This window comes from Triplophysa dalaica, chromosome 8 (assembly GCF_015846415.1).
Source record: "Triplophysa dalaica isolate WHDGS20190420 chromosome 8, ASM1584641v1, whole genome shotgun sequence".
NCBI lineage: Eukaryota > Metazoa > Chordata > Actinopteri > Cypriniformes > Nemacheilidae > Triplophysa > Triplophysa dalaica.
The window spans coordinates 21,935,950-21,954,399 of record NC_079549.1 but is presented as its reverse complement, the minus strand read 5'-3'; the positions used below and the strand labels follow the sequence as shown (position 1 = coordinate 21,954,399).

The window sequence follows — 18,450 nt, the reverse complement described above, 5'->3', positions numbered from 1 at the left end:
GACAGGCCTCTTGTCAACTAATCAAAATCATTAAAGGGACAGTTCGACCAAAAATAAATTTCTGTCTTTATTTACTCACCCACAAGTTGTTCCAAATTTATAAATTTCTTTGTTCTCATGAACACATAGAAAGATATTTGGAAGAATGCTTGTAACCAAACAGGTCTTGGCCCCCATAGACTACCATAGGAGGAGAAATCGCTTTATACATTTCTTTGTTCTGCTGAACAGAAAATAATATATTTTAAAGTTTTTAGGAAAGCAAAAAGTTCTGGAAGCCAAAAAGTGTTTGGTTACAAGCTTGGAACAACTCGAGGGTAAGTAAATGAAGACAGAATTTTATGGTTGAACTGTTCCTTTAAGGTTCATATTTATCATAACATATTACCATACTAAATCAGCACACATTGTTAAACGACACGTTTAACAGAAATGTACCTGTTTATTACACTTCACTACAAAATTAATATTCATTTGTGAACTATGATACAAACATATACACAAGCATGTACATCAGAAAGTATGGGTTTGGTAAAAACTGTTTACAGGCTCTTTTAAAAAATAAATGGAAAAGACATTTCGAAGAAGTAGATTTACTCAAAATAAATACCAAACTATATGTTGCGTAATGGTGTGCGGCTAATAATACTGATGTCATCATCATTTATATAATCTGTATATTAAAGTCTCCTTCTACAAATCACTAGATGTTATCGCTTTGTGGATTTTAATTTGTCCTAAAAACGTCACCACAGTATAATGTGACAAGATAAACATGCTGATGAATTTCTAAAACGTTGTGCTTGATCATGTAGCTGATCGACTATGAACAGATTGGACCCTTGATTGCTTCATTTTACACAGTTTGCCCACATTTTTTAAGCTAAATAAAATATACTTTTTTACAAATATTATAATTGCTTTACGGATCTCAGTTTGAAGTGGAAAACAAGCAAATGGCAAAATGACCATCACTTACAGTAGTGACAATATATGACGCTGTTAAAGGTTTAGAAACAGCAGAACTTCTTCAACATTGACATAATTTGATTTGATCAAGTTACGTTTGTTGATGTGTGTTAAATTTATTGACAACACATCTCATCTCTTCTCTTCTTTGATCGCTACTTTTTTTCCAATGTGTACAGGTAAAGTCAGATTTTTCAAAGTGCAGATGCGCGTGTGTGGTGTCACCATATTTTGGCAATTATGCAAGTTCCTCTACCCTGTTCTATTGCTTACCAAATGCTTTTGAAAGTTACACCATAAACATGCTGACATATTGCCAGTGTTCATTTTGGAGACAAAACCTGGATGAAATAAACATGAACGTGAAAAAAATAAACCAACTGTTTCCCTAAGTGAACATTGAGACAAATTACAAGCCCAATTACAAAATACAGGACACGTCAATATGGTGACCACACAGATTTATCTCTCAAGCGGGAAGTGCAAATCTACTGCAGGGGTTTGGGTTTGTTCTCCGAGAACCGGACGAGAATCCCATTTAACCATCACTAACAGATGCGGGGTTTTGCAGAAGGCACCTTACATGGAACAAGTTTGAAAACGGTGACCCATGACCGCACCTTTTAAATATTCTCCAGTGCCTGCCTCAAGTCATCTCAGGAGATCTCAGTGCTTTGGATTTCATTTGGGGTGTGCTGATTACATTCACGTCTGCGAGGAAAAGCTTATGTTGGAGACCATCTTCTGGATCTTCTCCTCGTTTTTCAGGATGTTGGCCTTGACTGCGCAGATCTTGTCTTGCTGGTCCCTGATCATCTGCTCCAGTTCAGTGAGTTCGGCTTTAAGAGGTTCCACAACGCTGTCTGTGATTCTATAATGCAGATAAAACATTGGGTAAATATTTGGATGCATTGAAGAAAATGAGCGATCATACTTGACTAAACGTCTCATGTACCTTTGTTCCTGTAGTAGAACCTGTGTGTTTTCTTTGCTCTCCTTGTGCCAAGTCTGCAGTTCGTTCTGCATGGAGTCCATATCCTCCTGGATGTAGTCCATGATCTTACCCAGGGGCAGGGCGCTGCGGCACACAGTCTGAATAGACGACTGCAAGCGCTCGATCTCCTTCGCCACCATTTCCCGTTCCTTCTTACGAGATGCCTCAGACATCAGCGTCCGGTCCTGCAGCAAAGAGAAACCGCAAGGAAACGGTCAGCCATAGAGGCTCTAGAAACCGCTGGAGCCTCACACAAGTGTAAAGGCGGCGTCCCACCGGCCATGTCGAAACAACTTGCTAAAATCTCACCCTCTTCCGTCTGGGGTTTGTCAAGCTGGTGCTCTGGCAAAATTATATGCGATAGATGCCTTTTATAAAATAAGAAAAGTACCTTACAAACAACTGTAATACACTGAAACGTTTGTATCATCTGGATCATGTACGATACAATTAATAACAACTCTTGAATATACACTGTAATATTTTATTCATAAAAAAATTCATGAGCCCAGAAAAATGCTCAGTTAAACATCAATAAGTCATTTCTGCCCTTTCTGACTAAAAATGACACAAACGTAGTGGGACTCCACCCCAGAACAGAGCATTTCAAACGAATGCTCTAAATGATGTTGGAGGAAATCTATACCAACGAACAGTATAGTTTAAAAAAAAACGCAGACATTTAGTGGTTTTCAATGTCAAGGCTCGAAATGTTTAGAATTTCAAGGCAGGAATTATACAAACCTTGCAATGTATATAAAGATCAAAACGAAAGAGACATGGGATCTTTAATGTGAGAGAGCGGTTCGTGAAGGCCACCTCTGTGTGCTGTGTGGTTGGGGGGTCCTGCTCTGCTCCAGTCACCCTTCAGTCCGGCACCAGAGGGCCCCCCCTGGCACACGGGCCCACGTCTGTTTACTCAGCTGGGGCCACAGGCTGTGTGTGGCACTAGGCCAAACGGGTCTTATTCGTACTCCCTGCGTCCCCGCTCAGACACACGCCCGCACACCCTTGCGTTAGACGTGACTCTGTTTATTTTAGTAACAGGCAGTGGCAGTGAAGTTATTTAACAACAGTATTCGGTAACACTTGCTTCACATTTACCTCTTTTCAAGCTTAACTCCTCAACCAATTCATGTCATTCTGTGCACAAACACCAACACTTCCTTTCTAAGGTAAGAGGTGTCAAACCAGAGCAGACAGAAACTTTTTTTACTACCTGAAAATAAAATTCACTCATAATTGAATCATCCTCTTGTCATCCCAGATGTGTTTGACTCCCTTTCTTCAGTTAAAGCCACTGAACCGGAAGTTTTTACTTTGTATTTTGACACATTTCTGAGTGAAATGGAATTTCGAAATTGAAAAATCATGGCTTTCATTTTTCTCTGCGATTTTAACTGAAGATTATGAGGGCAAACGGATTTTTAAAAGAGATTGACCCACATTCATAAACTATTTACAATAAACGCTGCGATATTTCATGAAAAATAGGCATTCCCAATTTTAATGTCACTGGGACTTTAAACAATAATTTTATATTAAAATGACTATGTTGTGTCCTTATCCAAGAATCACATTACCCGAAGCACATTATCCATCATTAAAATAACCCAAACGACTCAAGTGTGTTTATAAATGTCTTAAGGCAAAACAATACATTTATAAGAAAAATATATTAGTTATTATGTCAATAACTTAAAATCTCATTGTCTCGCATGTCTGGTGTCAAATTATGCATATGACAACTACTTTCCAGACACACAATAGCCAATAGCGTTATGAAATTTATTTTCCAGTGAACTTATCCTTTAAATATTCACAATATTTTTTAAGCCAGTTCAGAAAAAATACAAAATAATTGAGATATACACACACACACACACACACAGAATATTGTCAAATGCTAAAAAAGGCACTGTATGTATATGCGTGTATAGTCTGTGTGTATGTTATATTGCCCTAGTTAGGTATACAGTAGGGCAAACGCTATTAAGAAATCTATAAATATTTTCCTAAAGAGCCAGTCTCTAATCATCTGTGTTTTGAAACCAAAGTTTATTGTTATAACTTTACCAAGTCCAGTAACTATATTACGAACACATCAAAGGTTAACTATGCCGCTTTGCTCTCAGAATATAACAAAACAGTTGAGAAGAAAGAGTAAATTCATTTTTTTCTCCCTCTCTGTGGTTTACAACTGTGCTTGGATTGAAACGTCTAACAGTTAACTGCAATGTGGGTGGTTTCCACGGCCCCTTAACACCCCCTCTACACAAACACCGGCCAGCACATTCGGCCCACCGTCCGTGGAGCGCAAAAGCCGGGCCGGATTCGCTCTGTTTGCCGTCCTCCTGCACCTCAGCCGTTCGTCAAAAACAAAAAACGCCTGGCTTCTGTCTCATAGGAGATAAATCAATCGTTTATAGAGGCTCTCATTTTCCTTTCTCTTCAGACGGACCCAAGAAAAATATTTGTTTTGTGCGTGGCAGCCCGAAGAAGTTTTTCCCATTATCTCAGACAGTGACAGAAACGGGACATGGTGTGCCCGAGGCAGGTGGCTTTCGGAGACCCTGAGTTCTGAACGCACCGGGCTGGAATCAGGACCTCAGCATCTCGCGCCAGGACGCTTCATTACCCCTCAGCTGCCAGCCTAATTTTCTTCATGAAGAAATGCATGAAGAATGTATGATTCATAGAGTGCTGCTGAAGAGAAAGGAAAGAATCTGAACTCTGACAGGGAAAAATCACAGATCCTGAAGAAAAGACCTTACAGTCTCCGGCCGGCGATAAACTCGAGAAAAGTTCACTTTGCTATCGGTACTCAAGGGGACGGTTTTGTGGAGCTGAAACATGAATTCAAATGTGACATCAGATCATTTAGGCTACAAATAAAAGCTTTTTATTTTATTTTCCTTCATTCATTGGAAGGACTTTCAGGTGTGTCATTTTGGCACCAATTTGGACAGAAAATAAAACAGCAAAATAGTCATTCCATGGGTCAAGGCCTTTCAACAGATAGCAAATGATCTTTAGATCTGTCTTTGTGTATTTAGAAAGATCTACGATGGACACAAGAACTGAATCCTTGATAGTAACATCACTGATTCTGATTGTCCATTTAAAGGCACAGTTCAGCCCCAAAAAGGTTTCAACCCTCATGTCGTTCGAATATTTAATGTATATGACTGAGTGTTCTGTGAAACACCAAAAATACAAAAAATATAAGTATTGTCCCAGAGGTTTTGTTTCCATACAATGGAAGTCAATGGGGGTCAATGTTGTTTGGTCACCAACGTTCTTCAAAATATCTTCTTTTGTGTTCTATCATCTAGGTTTGGAATGATATGAGGGTGAGCAAATGTTGTAAAATAGGTGAACTATCCCTTTCAAGAACAATCCTTCTGTTTTATTTCATCTTGATGTTTGTGATTGGTCATATTCTCAATGTCCATTATAACTGTGTTTTTTAAATTACATTGCAACAGAATCAAACACTGATAGTTTAGACAGACATGGAGGGACTGGGGTCGCTGCCCCTGCTGTTTATTTGCTACTGGTATAGAGCTCCATGGTGGGTCTTTGGAGCTCATAGGGGGACAAGATTAATTGTTTAGCAATGTTTAAGGGTTTCCTCCATGGGGAAAACGTGGGCCCCGTCCAGCAACATCATAAAAATAGCTAGGATGAAATGAAGTGCAAAAAGGGGGGTCATGTACACAGGATGGAAGGGTCAGTTTGGCCCCACAAAGGTCAGCGCTTGGATCTCTGCTTTTTACTTGCGTGCAAATAGAATAGCCACAGAACTAAACAACAATATAGTATTGTGTGCGTGTGACAGTTCGGCTTATGAGAACCAGGCAGCGGTTAAGAGAGACAGGCTAAAACATAACCAATTATGCTATCGGACTTCAGAGACTCAATCAGGTCCGTGCGGTATTTTACTGTAACCCTGAGGTCATTCCGTAGAGATGTCAATCGTTTCTCTGTGAGGGCACGAAACATTTTGAGGAATGCAACGAGAGTCATTTCCTTTACATTTCCAACAAAAAGGTAGATGTTTACAAAGACACGGGCCTAAAGGGACGACTATTTATTTTCCTGTCTATTCTGCAGAGAGCGAGCTGGCGTGGCGTTCACTCAACGGCAATCCATTTGTGTGCCACAGGGTTTATTTATACATCGCAAACCTTCATCAAGGCTAATTTGATGGCGAAAAAGAGGGAAAAGGAAAGAGAAAAAAATGCTTATGAAAACGCAGCTGCTGTCAGGGGCCAGTACTCTCAAAACAAAAAGACGACCTACAAGAAGTATCTTACAATAATATACACGTGATCTGGAGGGTCGCCACAGAGGTCAGCTGTGAAACGTACGGCAAATTCTTCGGTATACGCACAGTGATGGGATATGGAGCTTCGTTGCACACCGCGCCGGCCCATCCCTGCAAAAAAATTCCAAAATAATGGTACGAAAGATTGTAATAAATGAAGTTCTGTCGACCCCGCCGAGGTAAATCTTTACTTACGAGGCAGAACAGAAAAGCCATGCTAATAAGCCCTGCGGAAAGAGTCATTGCTGTTTCACTCTCGAAATTACTAACAGTCAGAACTTGAAGTTCTGCGGTCGGTCCGAAGAGTTTAAGTCATATAGTTGATGCCGGGATCCTGGAGAGATCTGAGCCTGAAAGCTCATATTTGCGGGTTGAGTTATTAGCGCTGTAACATTAGACCTGTCAGGACAGGGATAAGGAAGCTCAATATTTACATTTTTAACCCTGGATGTTACACTGTGATTACAGGAGAGCAGACGCTTTATTACGTTGACCTTTGCCATCTTTCAAATCAGGAAGGAAGTCATTACAGGTTTTTTGCGCACAGCTGATTCGACAGAGGAGGAGCGGTGTGCCAGTGAACATGTCCACCCTTGTTAGCGCTCGCGTGCCCTGGATGAAACGCCCATTTCATGCCCCACACTAAAGGAAGAGAACTGAAAGAGCTGATGAGCTTGAATGAACTCAATTAGAAGGCCGCTCCACTTAGCTCTCAAGTTCCAGTGTGGGTCTGATGGGGAAATCTAATTTGATTATTTGGGATAGAAAGGAAATCCAGACTGATTGTCTTGAAATCAAGAATATAGGGGGAGAAACACCCGCTCTGGACGCCAGCTGGGAGTAGCTCGCTATTTCGGGCTTTCTGTGTGAGCTCATGCCTAATCTCTAACCGGGTTTGGGGTTCGAGATTCACGGTTTTGAAATACAAATACAAATAAATTGTCAGCACCAAAAACTGCATTTATCAGGGCTAAAGCCACCATCAGACAGAGGCCGGCACGCATAATCTGCAGCGTGAACAACCCTTTCTATCTGAATATGGACACGTCACCGGACGGCTTCAAAACTCAAATGACAGTTTAAATAGTGGAAATCACTAGATAACATAATGCCGATCTTTATGTAAGGTCGATACATCTTGCATCTCTACTTTGGACTTAAAACTGGTTTACAAAAAACATTTCTGCTTTTTAATGTGTAACATCCAACCAATATTACAAACAGGGACACAAAAATAAAGATCTAATCGGTCAACAAAGTACATTTGTTTTGCCATAACTGTTTAAGCTCCACTAAGCAGAATAACACTTCTATTGCTCTCAGGGACCGCTATTAGATTTCTCCAGTCCATTTGCTAAGCCGCTTTGCACTCAACTGACTTTGCACTGGGTCAGCCTTTGGAATAAAAGGCACAGACCACCACATCTCTGAGGTATTGTTTACGACTAAAAAATAGTGTTTATACCCTTGATGAAGAGATTTTGAAATGTGTTAATTCATGTTTTTGGAATCCTATTGTGAAACAACTTGGAGGGTGAGAGTAGAATGGAACAGCGCTGCCACCTAGTGGTTAAGATTGTACATCCACAAGCTTATGATGTGATTATGTCATACCTGTTCCTTTGATTTTGGAGATGATTCATAATCTTTCTTGGTCTCCAGGATTTTCTTTACAAGTCCACCTATGAAACAATAAAAGTCATTCATTTCAATGACCAAACACGTTTTTTCCTCAAGTGTGTATTAAATAGAATAGTCACCAGAAAATGTCAAAATTGTCATCATTGATTCATAGTCAAGTTGTTCTAAACCTGCAAGACTTTTTGTATAGCAGTGACACAGTGTATATGACAGTAAATGGGGAAAGAGGCTGTCACACCATTAAAGAATCATAAAGGTAGTGTATGCGATTCATGTATTATGTTTCAAGTCTTGTGCAGTCACATGATAGGTTTGTGTGAGGAACCAACTGAAAAATTGAATTTTATATACATGATTCTTTCCACAGCATATGTATATGTAAGAACACATCAAATGCTCTGCTTAACTGTTTTGGTCCTCAAGACGAGTTTGAAAATGTTGATGAAAACACTCCTTTAATGTCATACCATGACTCACCGTGTTTGTCGCCCCCTTTCAGTTCAAGGGAATTATGCTGAAATAAAGAATGGGTCAGTTAGTCTAAACCGTGCAGTGTTTTTCTGAAAACAGTATTAATGTGCAGTATTCAGAGCAGAAACACTACCTCCATCTCTGGTACGTCAGGTGGAGGCGGGGCTGCTACCTCCACCACAAACTGTGCATCTTCATCATCCTCCTCTTCAGAAAGCTTCTTCCCATCCATAATGACTGCTGTGAGGGTCTTGCCGCTGCCCATTCTAATGAAAACATTTATTTCTGCTTAAATATAAAAAGGTCTCTTACTTCTTCTGTCTACCATAAACACACACTTACCTAAGGTAAAATCACAATTCGCTTCAATATAAGCGTATACAAAGAGGAAAGTTGAGTCAGACAAAGGCAAATCTCTCACCTCTCTGCTGGGGACACATCAGCGTGGCTTTCTTGTCGCTTCACACGGGGGGCCGCCGGACGGGCGCTGCTGGGACGCGCATTTCTTCTACTTACAAAAACATTCAAGCAAATAAACAAAACATGAACACATATTCGCACGTTTGGTAATGTGACTTTGTGCGTGGGCAGTTTTAAAAACAGCAAGTTTCTACATGGGTAAACGCTTACAAAAACATTGTTGGGCAAGCAAAATGGTCGAGCTGAGAGTGATATCTTGTGGTTTGATCTTGCGGTACAGTGAAAGTGGAGGATTTGCATCAGCACGTTTCACTGCCAAGCAATCTCTCAAGGGGGCTTACATGATACACTCCATCCAGCCACAAACACAACACCCCATTATCACATTCTGATACTCTGTTATCACTGAGGGGAAATCGAGCAGAGTTTTGAAGGAAAGCTACTTATGGATCATTACCACTTATGAAAAAAGGAGAAAAGAAAGAACCTGTGGGTTGTATGAGATGGCACGGAATCTGTCGCGTCTCCATTCTCCAATGGGTTCTCTGCTGAAGGTCTGTCCCCTTCAAGAAATCAAATAAGTAATATTAATTTTAATTAGATCTTTTGAGTTAAACAATAAAAAAAACACACTGTAACTTTAGGATCTTTTAAAATATTGCCCAGTCCATAAGGACATTTATTAAAACTAAAATGCAAAAACATTATTCATTTAAACATATGAACGACATGTAAATGTCAACAACACCTGTACAGTTAACAAAATAATAAGCATAAAAAAATAGTTTCCAGTTAGGTCCCATAAAAGTCTTCATGACTACTGTAATTTTGTACGCTGACTAAAAAGCAGCTGACAACTTTGATGAGAACACACCAGTGCCAAAGCTCATTACAAAATATCACTCACCTCCTTCATTGTCAGACTCATCTGAAAAAAATAGAACACAATCCATATTATTTCAGATAGAAATGGCCTTGATTCATTTTTGTATTATTTTGATCCAGACCAAATGCAATGTCCTTCCAAAAGATCTGTAAACCTGTTTCCGTACCTCGAACGCCTGTTGTGGGCCACCGCCTCTGTCCCTTAGCCGACGAGGGCCTTGGGATCCGGAAAGGACTTTCGGCCTGAGAGTAAAGAGGAAAAAAATAATCTTTACATTTGATCACTATGAGGTCCTGTGCACTGAAGAGTTCTTTATAAACCCTGAGAAACAAACGTACAGCAGGGCTGTTGCAGACAGAGATGTACTATAAGAAAATGAAACTAACTACAACTGGGACAAACAGACATTACCTGAATTTCAGAGAGATCTGTTGGCTAAATAAAGACAGAAGAGAAGGACGCAATGAAGAGGGCTATTATAAATATTTCTAACGGAAAACAAAACACTTTTCTTCTTGAGCAACCGCACCACTAGCCAAACTGCAAAAGCTCACTACTATCAAAGGGAAATTTTCTACAGAAGCTGTAAAACTAACATAAACACAGTTAACTACAGAAATGACACATGAAACAAGTTAGACAGATTAAAACTGAAGCCACAAATCAGTATTAGGTCTATGTTAGCTGGCATAACCACCTGATCAAAGCCCAAACCTTAAATATTAAACTTGTCGTTCTATGGACATAAATTATATCTTAATCCGTCTAATTTACCAAATAATTTTGTTATCAAACTGTCAGACATACCAGGTATCTCTATATACATTAATATCTAGGAACTAAAATTAAAGGAGTAGTTAACCTTTAAAATTCTGTCATCATTTACACGCCCTTTTGTCATTTCAAACCTGTATGATTTTTTCTTCTTCTGCAGAACACAAAAGAAGATATTTTGAGACAGAACAGCACAGGCCCCCATTCACTTCGATTGTAACCAATGCAAGTGAATGGGGAGACTGTTAACAACATTCTTCAAAATATCATCGTTTGTGTTCTGCGGAAGAAAGACATACAGGTTTAAAATGACAAGAGGGTGAGTAAATGATGACAGAAATTTCTTTTTGAAGGTGAACTAATCCTTTAAATATAAAAAAATTAATTAAATATTTGGTGGAAGGCACGTTTGAAGTGAACTAGAAAACACCCATAAAACCCAAGCAACCGCACAAGCAGCAGGTATGAATATTACCCAGGCTACTACGATAGTGTTTGCCTGTGTTTTTATTTCAATTACTACTGATTTTCACTTTCACTTCTACAATTTGACTCATACTTAAATATTATGTTGCAGTTACTTATAACTAAAAGTAGCGAGCTTATAATGTCACCAGCCCTATTACTAACCTACCAAAGCTTTTTTACTCTCATTTTTGCACCTGACTAATGTTTGTTCTGGACCTCCCCTTCACCTGAGACAACTCCACCTCAAAACCATCCTTGCGCAACCAGAGGGGCTAATATGCACCACTGCTTTAATTCTAAAGCTTCTATTCACAAATTACAGAAGGTGCAAGACTCGTACCTCCAGTTCACCGCCCTCGGCCTCAGGTTTGAAAAACAAAAGACGAGAAGAGAGAACTATGAGGAATGCCATGTCAAAGCGTTTTGTTGACAGAAGCATGTGGTTTGAATGCGCTCCACCCATCCATACATAATGCATGTGAAGGGAGTAAACGGACAGGCTGCACAGGATTGTTGGTGAGAGATCAAACTTACATCCTCTGGCTGAGCTTCAAGGGTTTTACTGGCTTCTTCTGGGTGAGGCTTTGACTTGCTGGTCTCCTCTGCTGTCCTGATCTACAGAGAAAGTAAAATTATAATCCATACTGTATACTCATGTTACAGAGTGGATCTGGATGATACACGTAGTGCGAAGGTAGAAATAAGTCCGATTGTATTATGTTTATGTGCACAAATGTGTTGGGAAGACTATCCGTGGGTAGCGATTTACTGATGAAAGAGATGAATAAATATGGAATAATGGAAAATACAGAGCAGGACACGTCCCTGACAGGTCAAAACAAGGATTACTTTGATAATAAGGGGTGTTGTTGCTTACCGAACAAGATTGCATCTTGCCACAGAATTTAACAGGTGCACATACAGTATAGCGACAAGTTTACAGGAATTTGAATCGGGCAAATCTAATCAAATTTGATAGCTGGAACTCTTTTTAGACTTTTATTTTGTTGTTTTGTATCTTAATGTTAGGCTATTCTTGCACAAATTACGTTTCAAAAGAAAGAAAAATGTTATAAAATGAAATGCAACCAATCATTAATAAAGTATTAAAATATGACAGATCAAAAATAGGCTCATACTTTAGGCATAAAGTCAAAAGGGCAAACAGAGACATCAGACCTTTACATCAGCTCTGCCCTTCTGCTTTTCTTCTGTGTCTCCATGTCGTTCTTTCTCTTTTCCCCTGTCCCGCCGTTTATCGCGCTCTCGGTCTTTATGGGATTCCCTTTTCTTGTCCTTTTCTTTCTCTCTATCTCTATCCTTCTCCCTGTTGCGTTCTTTCTCCTTCTCCCGCTCTTTCTCTCTGCTCTTGTCTTTCTCCCGATCTCGGCTCTTGTCCTTGTCTCGGTCTTTCGTCCGGTCTCTTTCGCGTCCCTTGTCAGGCTTCTCTGTCTCACGCCGTCGCTCTTTGTCGTCCCTTCTACTCTCTTGATCTTTCGCTTGATCTGGTTGTTTTTGCTCTCTGCTTCCGCTGCTCTCCTTGATCCCCTTCTTCTCCTGGACAAAATAGAGATGATATCAGCAACCTTCTCTTTCATAACAATAAACACAACAGGCAGCAGACAATGTACAGTCTGCTGGTCATAAATCAGATAAAACAATGGATCTTCCCGGCCATACTGATGTTTCTGTGTGGATGAGTCATGCACAAAGACAATACTGTTACAATCTTATGTCCAAAGTTAATGCATTGCAGAAATTTTAAGACCATTTAAAACGAGTTTTTCTGATTTTACAATTTACTATTTTTAGACTTTACAAAATAAAGGTGCTTTAGGAAAGGTTCCTTGAGGCATTAAAAGGTTCTTCAAATTATAAAAGGTAAGAAAGAGATGATGCTTTAAAGAAACTTTGACTGGTTCTTTGTGGAACTAGAAATGGTTCTTGGCATCACTGTCAATTCTACTAAAAATATATTGCTGTCATTACTGCTAAGGAAGCCCAGGGGTAAGAGCTGAGGAATGAATATTGATTTGAGAGTGGAGACAGAACAGAAAAGTCTGGTTAGAAAGCAGCTTTCACTGAATAAAGGATCAGGTCTCACCTCTCGATCTCTGTGGCGTTCCCTGCCCTCTCTGTTCTCTTTGTCCTGGGACCTGGAGGTGCTGGGCTTACCCTTCAGGTCCAACTTTTCTCCACCCAACACTCGCTTAACAGCCTCATCGCTGGAGAGCTTAAAAACCAAAAATACATTCTTAAAATTTTGCCAATTTTGCCTAATGCATTAACATACAGCTATTTTGAATTTTTTATGTTTAACTCATGAGATGTCTCTCTGATAATGGCAAGGAAAGGTAAGGCATGCTATGTATTCTATAATCATTTAGGCCCAAACACAGAGGATGCCTACCCGACGAACCAGTGAAACCTCCGACCTCCTTTTCTCTATTCATATTCTTGACTGCTTCCCCCTGCATAAGGCGTGGGAATTGTACTATTGGGCAATTCAACTGTGCTGGATCTATGTTGGGATGAATAACTCCTTCAACAACAACACAAACCACAAATGAAGCTTTCTATATAAAGCTTTTTACAATCTCCCTAAAGAAAAGGTATAAAAAGGCCAAATGTTTCCAGACCTTGGGTCATCCATGTAATCTTGGTAGTCCAAAACATTAACCATTAAGGATCCCCCCTGTAACGTTTTATGTCTTTTTATGTCAGCTGTCTCTTAAAATATCCCAGCGTGCCACAAAGCCGTCATTCAGCCCAATGTTCACACCTGTTATTGGCGCTGGGCTCGCTTGATAATTCCTCTGACGCTTTTCTGTTACTTCTTAACCTTCAGAAAAGCTCAAGGGTCTAATTACAGCAGCATGCGTATAAATGTGACCCTCCCTCGGACAGCATCAGTCTCAAGTCATTCGCTGGTTAAATGGCTTTGAGCATGTAGGACAGGAGTTTTGTAACCCTGTGCTCTTTCATTGCAGGACTGACCTTGTTGAGACAGCACTTAGCGATGGCTTGCAGGAGCTCGTTGGTCTTCTCTGGTTCATGCCCGGCTATGATTCGAGCAGGCTTAGCGGCCAAGGGCTCTCCGCTGACCAGCATTACAACGTCAATGGCCATTTGGAGAAAGGCTATTTTTGAGTCTTTATCCTGCAGGACACAAAGAAAGTTTGTAGAGTTGTCCCACGACTAACCACAGCAAAATGTACATAACATACAACATTTTCCTTTTAACATTTAATTTACAAAAACTTTTGTTTTTTTCCCCAAAGCAACCTAAAGTCCATTCAAAGCATATGATTTGCAAGTTTATGCGTCACCCTGTTTTCATGCTAACGGTTCAGCAACAGTAAATGTTTTGGTGTCTTAGGCCCAATTGCTATGATTTGTACACAATATAAAACTATGATAATATATCATCCACAGCAGCTTAATGAAAAATCCATTCCATGAAACCTTTTTTCTTTCTGCTTTGCTGCTTTTAATGAAATCAAACTGTCCTATTCTTGGCGAGGTAATAATAATGAGCTCACACAGGCGAAACAACCAATGTGAGCTGATGTGACATTACACATTAAGCATTGTTTAATATCCATCTACCAGCAACAGAATGTGTAGTTACAACATGTTTCCATAACATAATCAAAGGAAAACATGTTGAGGCCATTTCATTTTTACATCATGATGTTTGACATTTTTATATCTCGAAGCTAATTCACATAATTGATATTGTATTATATACAAATGCAGTAATTCTTCATAATGTATTAAAATAAAAATACAGAAAGTATGAATTGGTTTGCAATACATACTGTGAAATAATGTCAAAGGTGTTACAAAAACGTCTCAAACACATTTACACATGTGTAGATATATGATGGCAAACCCAAACAAACTCTCAGTCAAGCATAGGTGGTGTAGTTTTGGTCTCAGTGCTTCACACAGGTGTGGGGAGGTAATGTATTATGCATGCTAGAACATCAAAGGCTGTGGTACTTTGAGACTGGCCAGTATCTGAAGGATGATCACATGCATCCTCCTCACTTTACCCACACAGGGCTGTGGTAGTAGTTACCTGCTTCTTTTACAGGGTCAATGTGACACTGATCCGAGGAAAGCTAGTTAATGGCCCTATAAGCGTTTAACTGGGAGATTTATCACACCACACGTCTCAGTGAGAAGTGGGACATTGGCACGGTAACTGGAGTGTTGAGTTTCACTTGTGTACATATGTTATTAATGTCGGCACAAACATAGGCAAGAATCATACTAACATGTTAAATAACTCAGGTCACGATAGGACGGTCAACGACAACATCATTTATCAATGATTTTAAGGCAGAACTATAAAAAACAAATGTAGCATTCTATATTAAAGACAATATAAAGACATTACTAGCAGGCCAATAAAATGCCTTTTTCTATAAGGACCGATTGTCCCTGACTTGCTAAAATTCTAACAACAGTCAAGTGCAATTCAGCAAGTAAATATTGAGTTATTTACCAAATAAATATCAGTTTTATATGTACTGTTTATTTAAGAAACAAACTTAATGCATCCTCCCCAATAGGCATCAAAATGAAAAAGCCAACAAAAACTTTATGACAAACAGTTTGGAAGAGATTTACCTTCACGTTATCTGACTTCATCTCTGCTTCTCCATAAAGGCCTTTCATAAAGCCTGTGGTACGAATTACCTGAAAGAAATTGGATAACATGATTTAAAGCCAACTTAGAGATTTTTCACAAGCACAAATGGTTTGCATTAATGACACAATCTATTCTGAAATCATTTTTAATAAAGAAGATTTGAGCTGTATTATATCATATAAGAAAGAAAGACCAAACAAACCAAAGCATACGAGTAGTTTGGCAAAACAGGTGGTTGACAATTCAGTTATATTGTACAAAAGCCACAACATAATCAAAAAATTACTGTCCAATAAAATACAACTGATAATGAGTAGTAGCACTCCAGTGGGTATTCTGTCAGTGGACAGGTTATGTGACCTTTAGACAGTGTATTACTGTGTTGTGTGTCTGGCTAATCTTACCTGAGCCTCCAACGGGTCTATCTCTGGATAGAAATACACCCTCTTCATCCTCACCTGTCCTATTCTTTTACCTAATACTGTGTCTAAAACCATCCCTAATGTAATCTAGGCTACAGCTGTCAAAAGTTTAGAAACGCCAAACAGAAAGTTTTACAGGATGTTAAAAAACTTCTGATCTACAGCTCTCAATACTGTTAAAAAAAATCCCAGCATAGACCTCATGAAATTGGTCAAGTAAATGCACACAGAGCTGTGAACTAGACATGTCAATTGAGCCGGTAAGGGTGTAAAGTAGTAAACTTAAATGTTAAATATCTAGTGGGTCATTAAAGTAAATGTATTATTTTACTGTCTTGACCCACAGTATTATATATTAATTTAATGAATTAACCACACACTCTAACTATAATATTCTGCATGATCTTAACATGGTTTTGTGTTTTTCACAAATGTCTTGAATATTAGACAAGCGAAAGATTTTGCAACAAAATTTAAAATAAACAGCTGGGCAATTCCAGCGTTATGTACGTGACATTTGCGTTATGGAAGTAACATAAGAATGCTCAGAGAATGAATGTTATGATTATGTTGAACCCATCCGTCCATCCATTTTCTACCGCTTATCCGAACTACCTCGGGTCACGGGGAGCCTGCGCCTATCTCAGGAGTCATCGGGATACACCCTCGATGGAGTGCCAACCCATCGCAGGGCACACACACACTCATTCACTCACGCACTCACACCCTACGGACAATTTTTTCCAGAGATGCCAATCAACCTACCATGCATGTCTTTGGACCAGGGGAGGAAAACGGAGTACCCGGAGGAAACCCCCGAGGCACGGGGAGAACATGCAAACTCCACACACACAAGTCGGAAGCGGGAATCGAACCCCCAACCATGGAGGTGTGAGGCGAATGTGCTAACCACTAAGCCACCGTGCCCCCATTATGTTGAACCATCTGTTCATATTTTACTGAACACTGGTTGATAGACTCATGTCAGTCTATGAAAAACATTTCTATTTAAAAAAGGGGAAACACACATGTGCTAAAAAAGGACGCGGTTTTTGGGAGACGATGAACTTTGTAGGATTTCTGTCAAATGAATGCACAATCCTGATACAAAAATACCCAATGAATGGAGGAGGGATGCCTCTTTATAGAACATAAAAAAGTTTCTTTATATTAATTTTCATGTGTCCATTTATGAGGAATATGTGCGTTATGGATGTGACAATCCTGAAAATGGCTCTTACATGAACATCACGCACTAAAATAAAACAAATGCTTTACAAAATTGAAGGGAGATCTCCCATTGATATTTGAACCACCAAATGTTAAAATCTGTGCTGTTTAGTGATAAGGTTGACATTTTCATGAAATTGTCCAGCTTTCAGATATTTTTCTGACATACATTTATCCAGTATATGTCGTGCCCATGTTATCCTGGACACCAAGATTGGAAACCCTGAAGTTTATGTTTGCATAACCATGTGGACAGACCCATGCATAGTAACCCGGTAAACAGCCCAATCAACTCAACAACAGATGTGAAATTTAATGTGACTTTAACCCTGTTACACACATGCAGTCTTAAAGATAAAACAATCATACTGTGACACTGTGTTAAAGATTTTTTTCCAAACTATTTTTATTTAGTTTGCTATCCCTACCCACCAGCAATACAGCCAATTCAACAAAACCCGACCCTCTTTCAAACCTTTGATCTAAAGTCATGTGAAGCCTGATTGCTTCTAAATGTAAGATTTGAAACACACAAACTAAAATATTGCGAAATTAACTGTTTATTTCATGTCGTGCGCGTTCTGAACAGGCTAACGTTACGTTAGCAAGCTAGCATTTTGATTTCTAAACCGAATTTTAAGCATCTAAAGCTGCGCATAAAGAAAGCGAGTTAATAAAAACAGCAAGTATGCCATAATAACTTGTTTAATAACTCACCTCGCTGAATATATCGTGCAGGTATCGAAACGGAGGTTTACTGAGCAGTTTTTCTGTCAGAGGAGGTTTTTTGATCACTTTTCCCAACGTCTCCTGGGTCTTTTTGGCCACTGAATCGTTCATGGCAACAAACTAAAGCGGTATTTAGTGTAAAATATGTTTCTCGACTCAATAATTCTCGGTTGGTGTTATGCTAGCTGCAGGTTTCCGGTCGCTAAACTCTGCTGTTGCCTTGGCGATAGCTTTCTGTCCCACAATCCTTCGCTCCGCTGATTTTGCGCATGCGCAGAGCCCAGGCGGTCGTCAGGGACTACAAGTCACCGAGGCAACAACTAACAACAGCAGAGCATTTTGTCCAAATTTATGACTCGTCTTTCTTTTGTTTCGTTATCTCTATTTTTTACCCAGAACAAAACCGGAATAAATTTCATTAATGTTACTTGTCACAAACACAGGCCTATAAGAAGT

The 18,450-nt window shown here is 39.4% G+C and overlaps 1 protein-coding gene across 4 annotated transcripts; it reads right to left on the bottom strand.

Moving 5' to 3' along the window:
* Positions 1 to 422: 422 nt before the first annotated feature.
* Positions 423 to 18,225, bottom strand: traf3ip1 (TNF receptor-associated factor 3 interacting protein 1). Of its 4 annotated transcripts, none has more exons than XM_056755652.1 (17): positions 17,983 to 18,225; positions 15,592 to 15,660; positions 13,951 to 14,112; positions 13,058 to 13,186; positions 12,133 to 12,510; positions 11,488 to 11,568; positions 11,294 to 11,314; positions 10,123 to 10,146; positions 9,878 to 9,953; positions 9,733 to 9,753; positions 9,313 to 9,388; positions 8,827 to 8,916; positions 8,539 to 8,671; positions 8,412 to 8,448; positions 7,908 to 7,975; positions 1,925 to 2,148; positions 423 to 1,840 (listed from the first exon to the last, which is right to left on the bottom strand). In XM_056755652.1, the coding sequence occupies exons 1-17, from the start codon at positions 18,103 to 18,105 to the stop codon at positions 1,675 to 1,677; spliced, it is 1,878 nt and encodes a 625-aa protein (XP_056611630.1). In that variant the 5' UTR covers positions 18,106 to 18,225; the 3' UTR covers positions 423 to 1,674. The 4 variants fall into 4 exon arrangements, with proteins under 4 accessions (XP_056611630.1, XP_056611631.1, XP_056611632.1 ...); XM_056755653.1 differs by having other exon boundaries at positions 8,827 to 8,913; XM_056755654.1 differs by lacking the exon at positions 11,294 to 11,314.
* Positions 18,226 to 18,450: the final 225 nt, after the last annotated feature.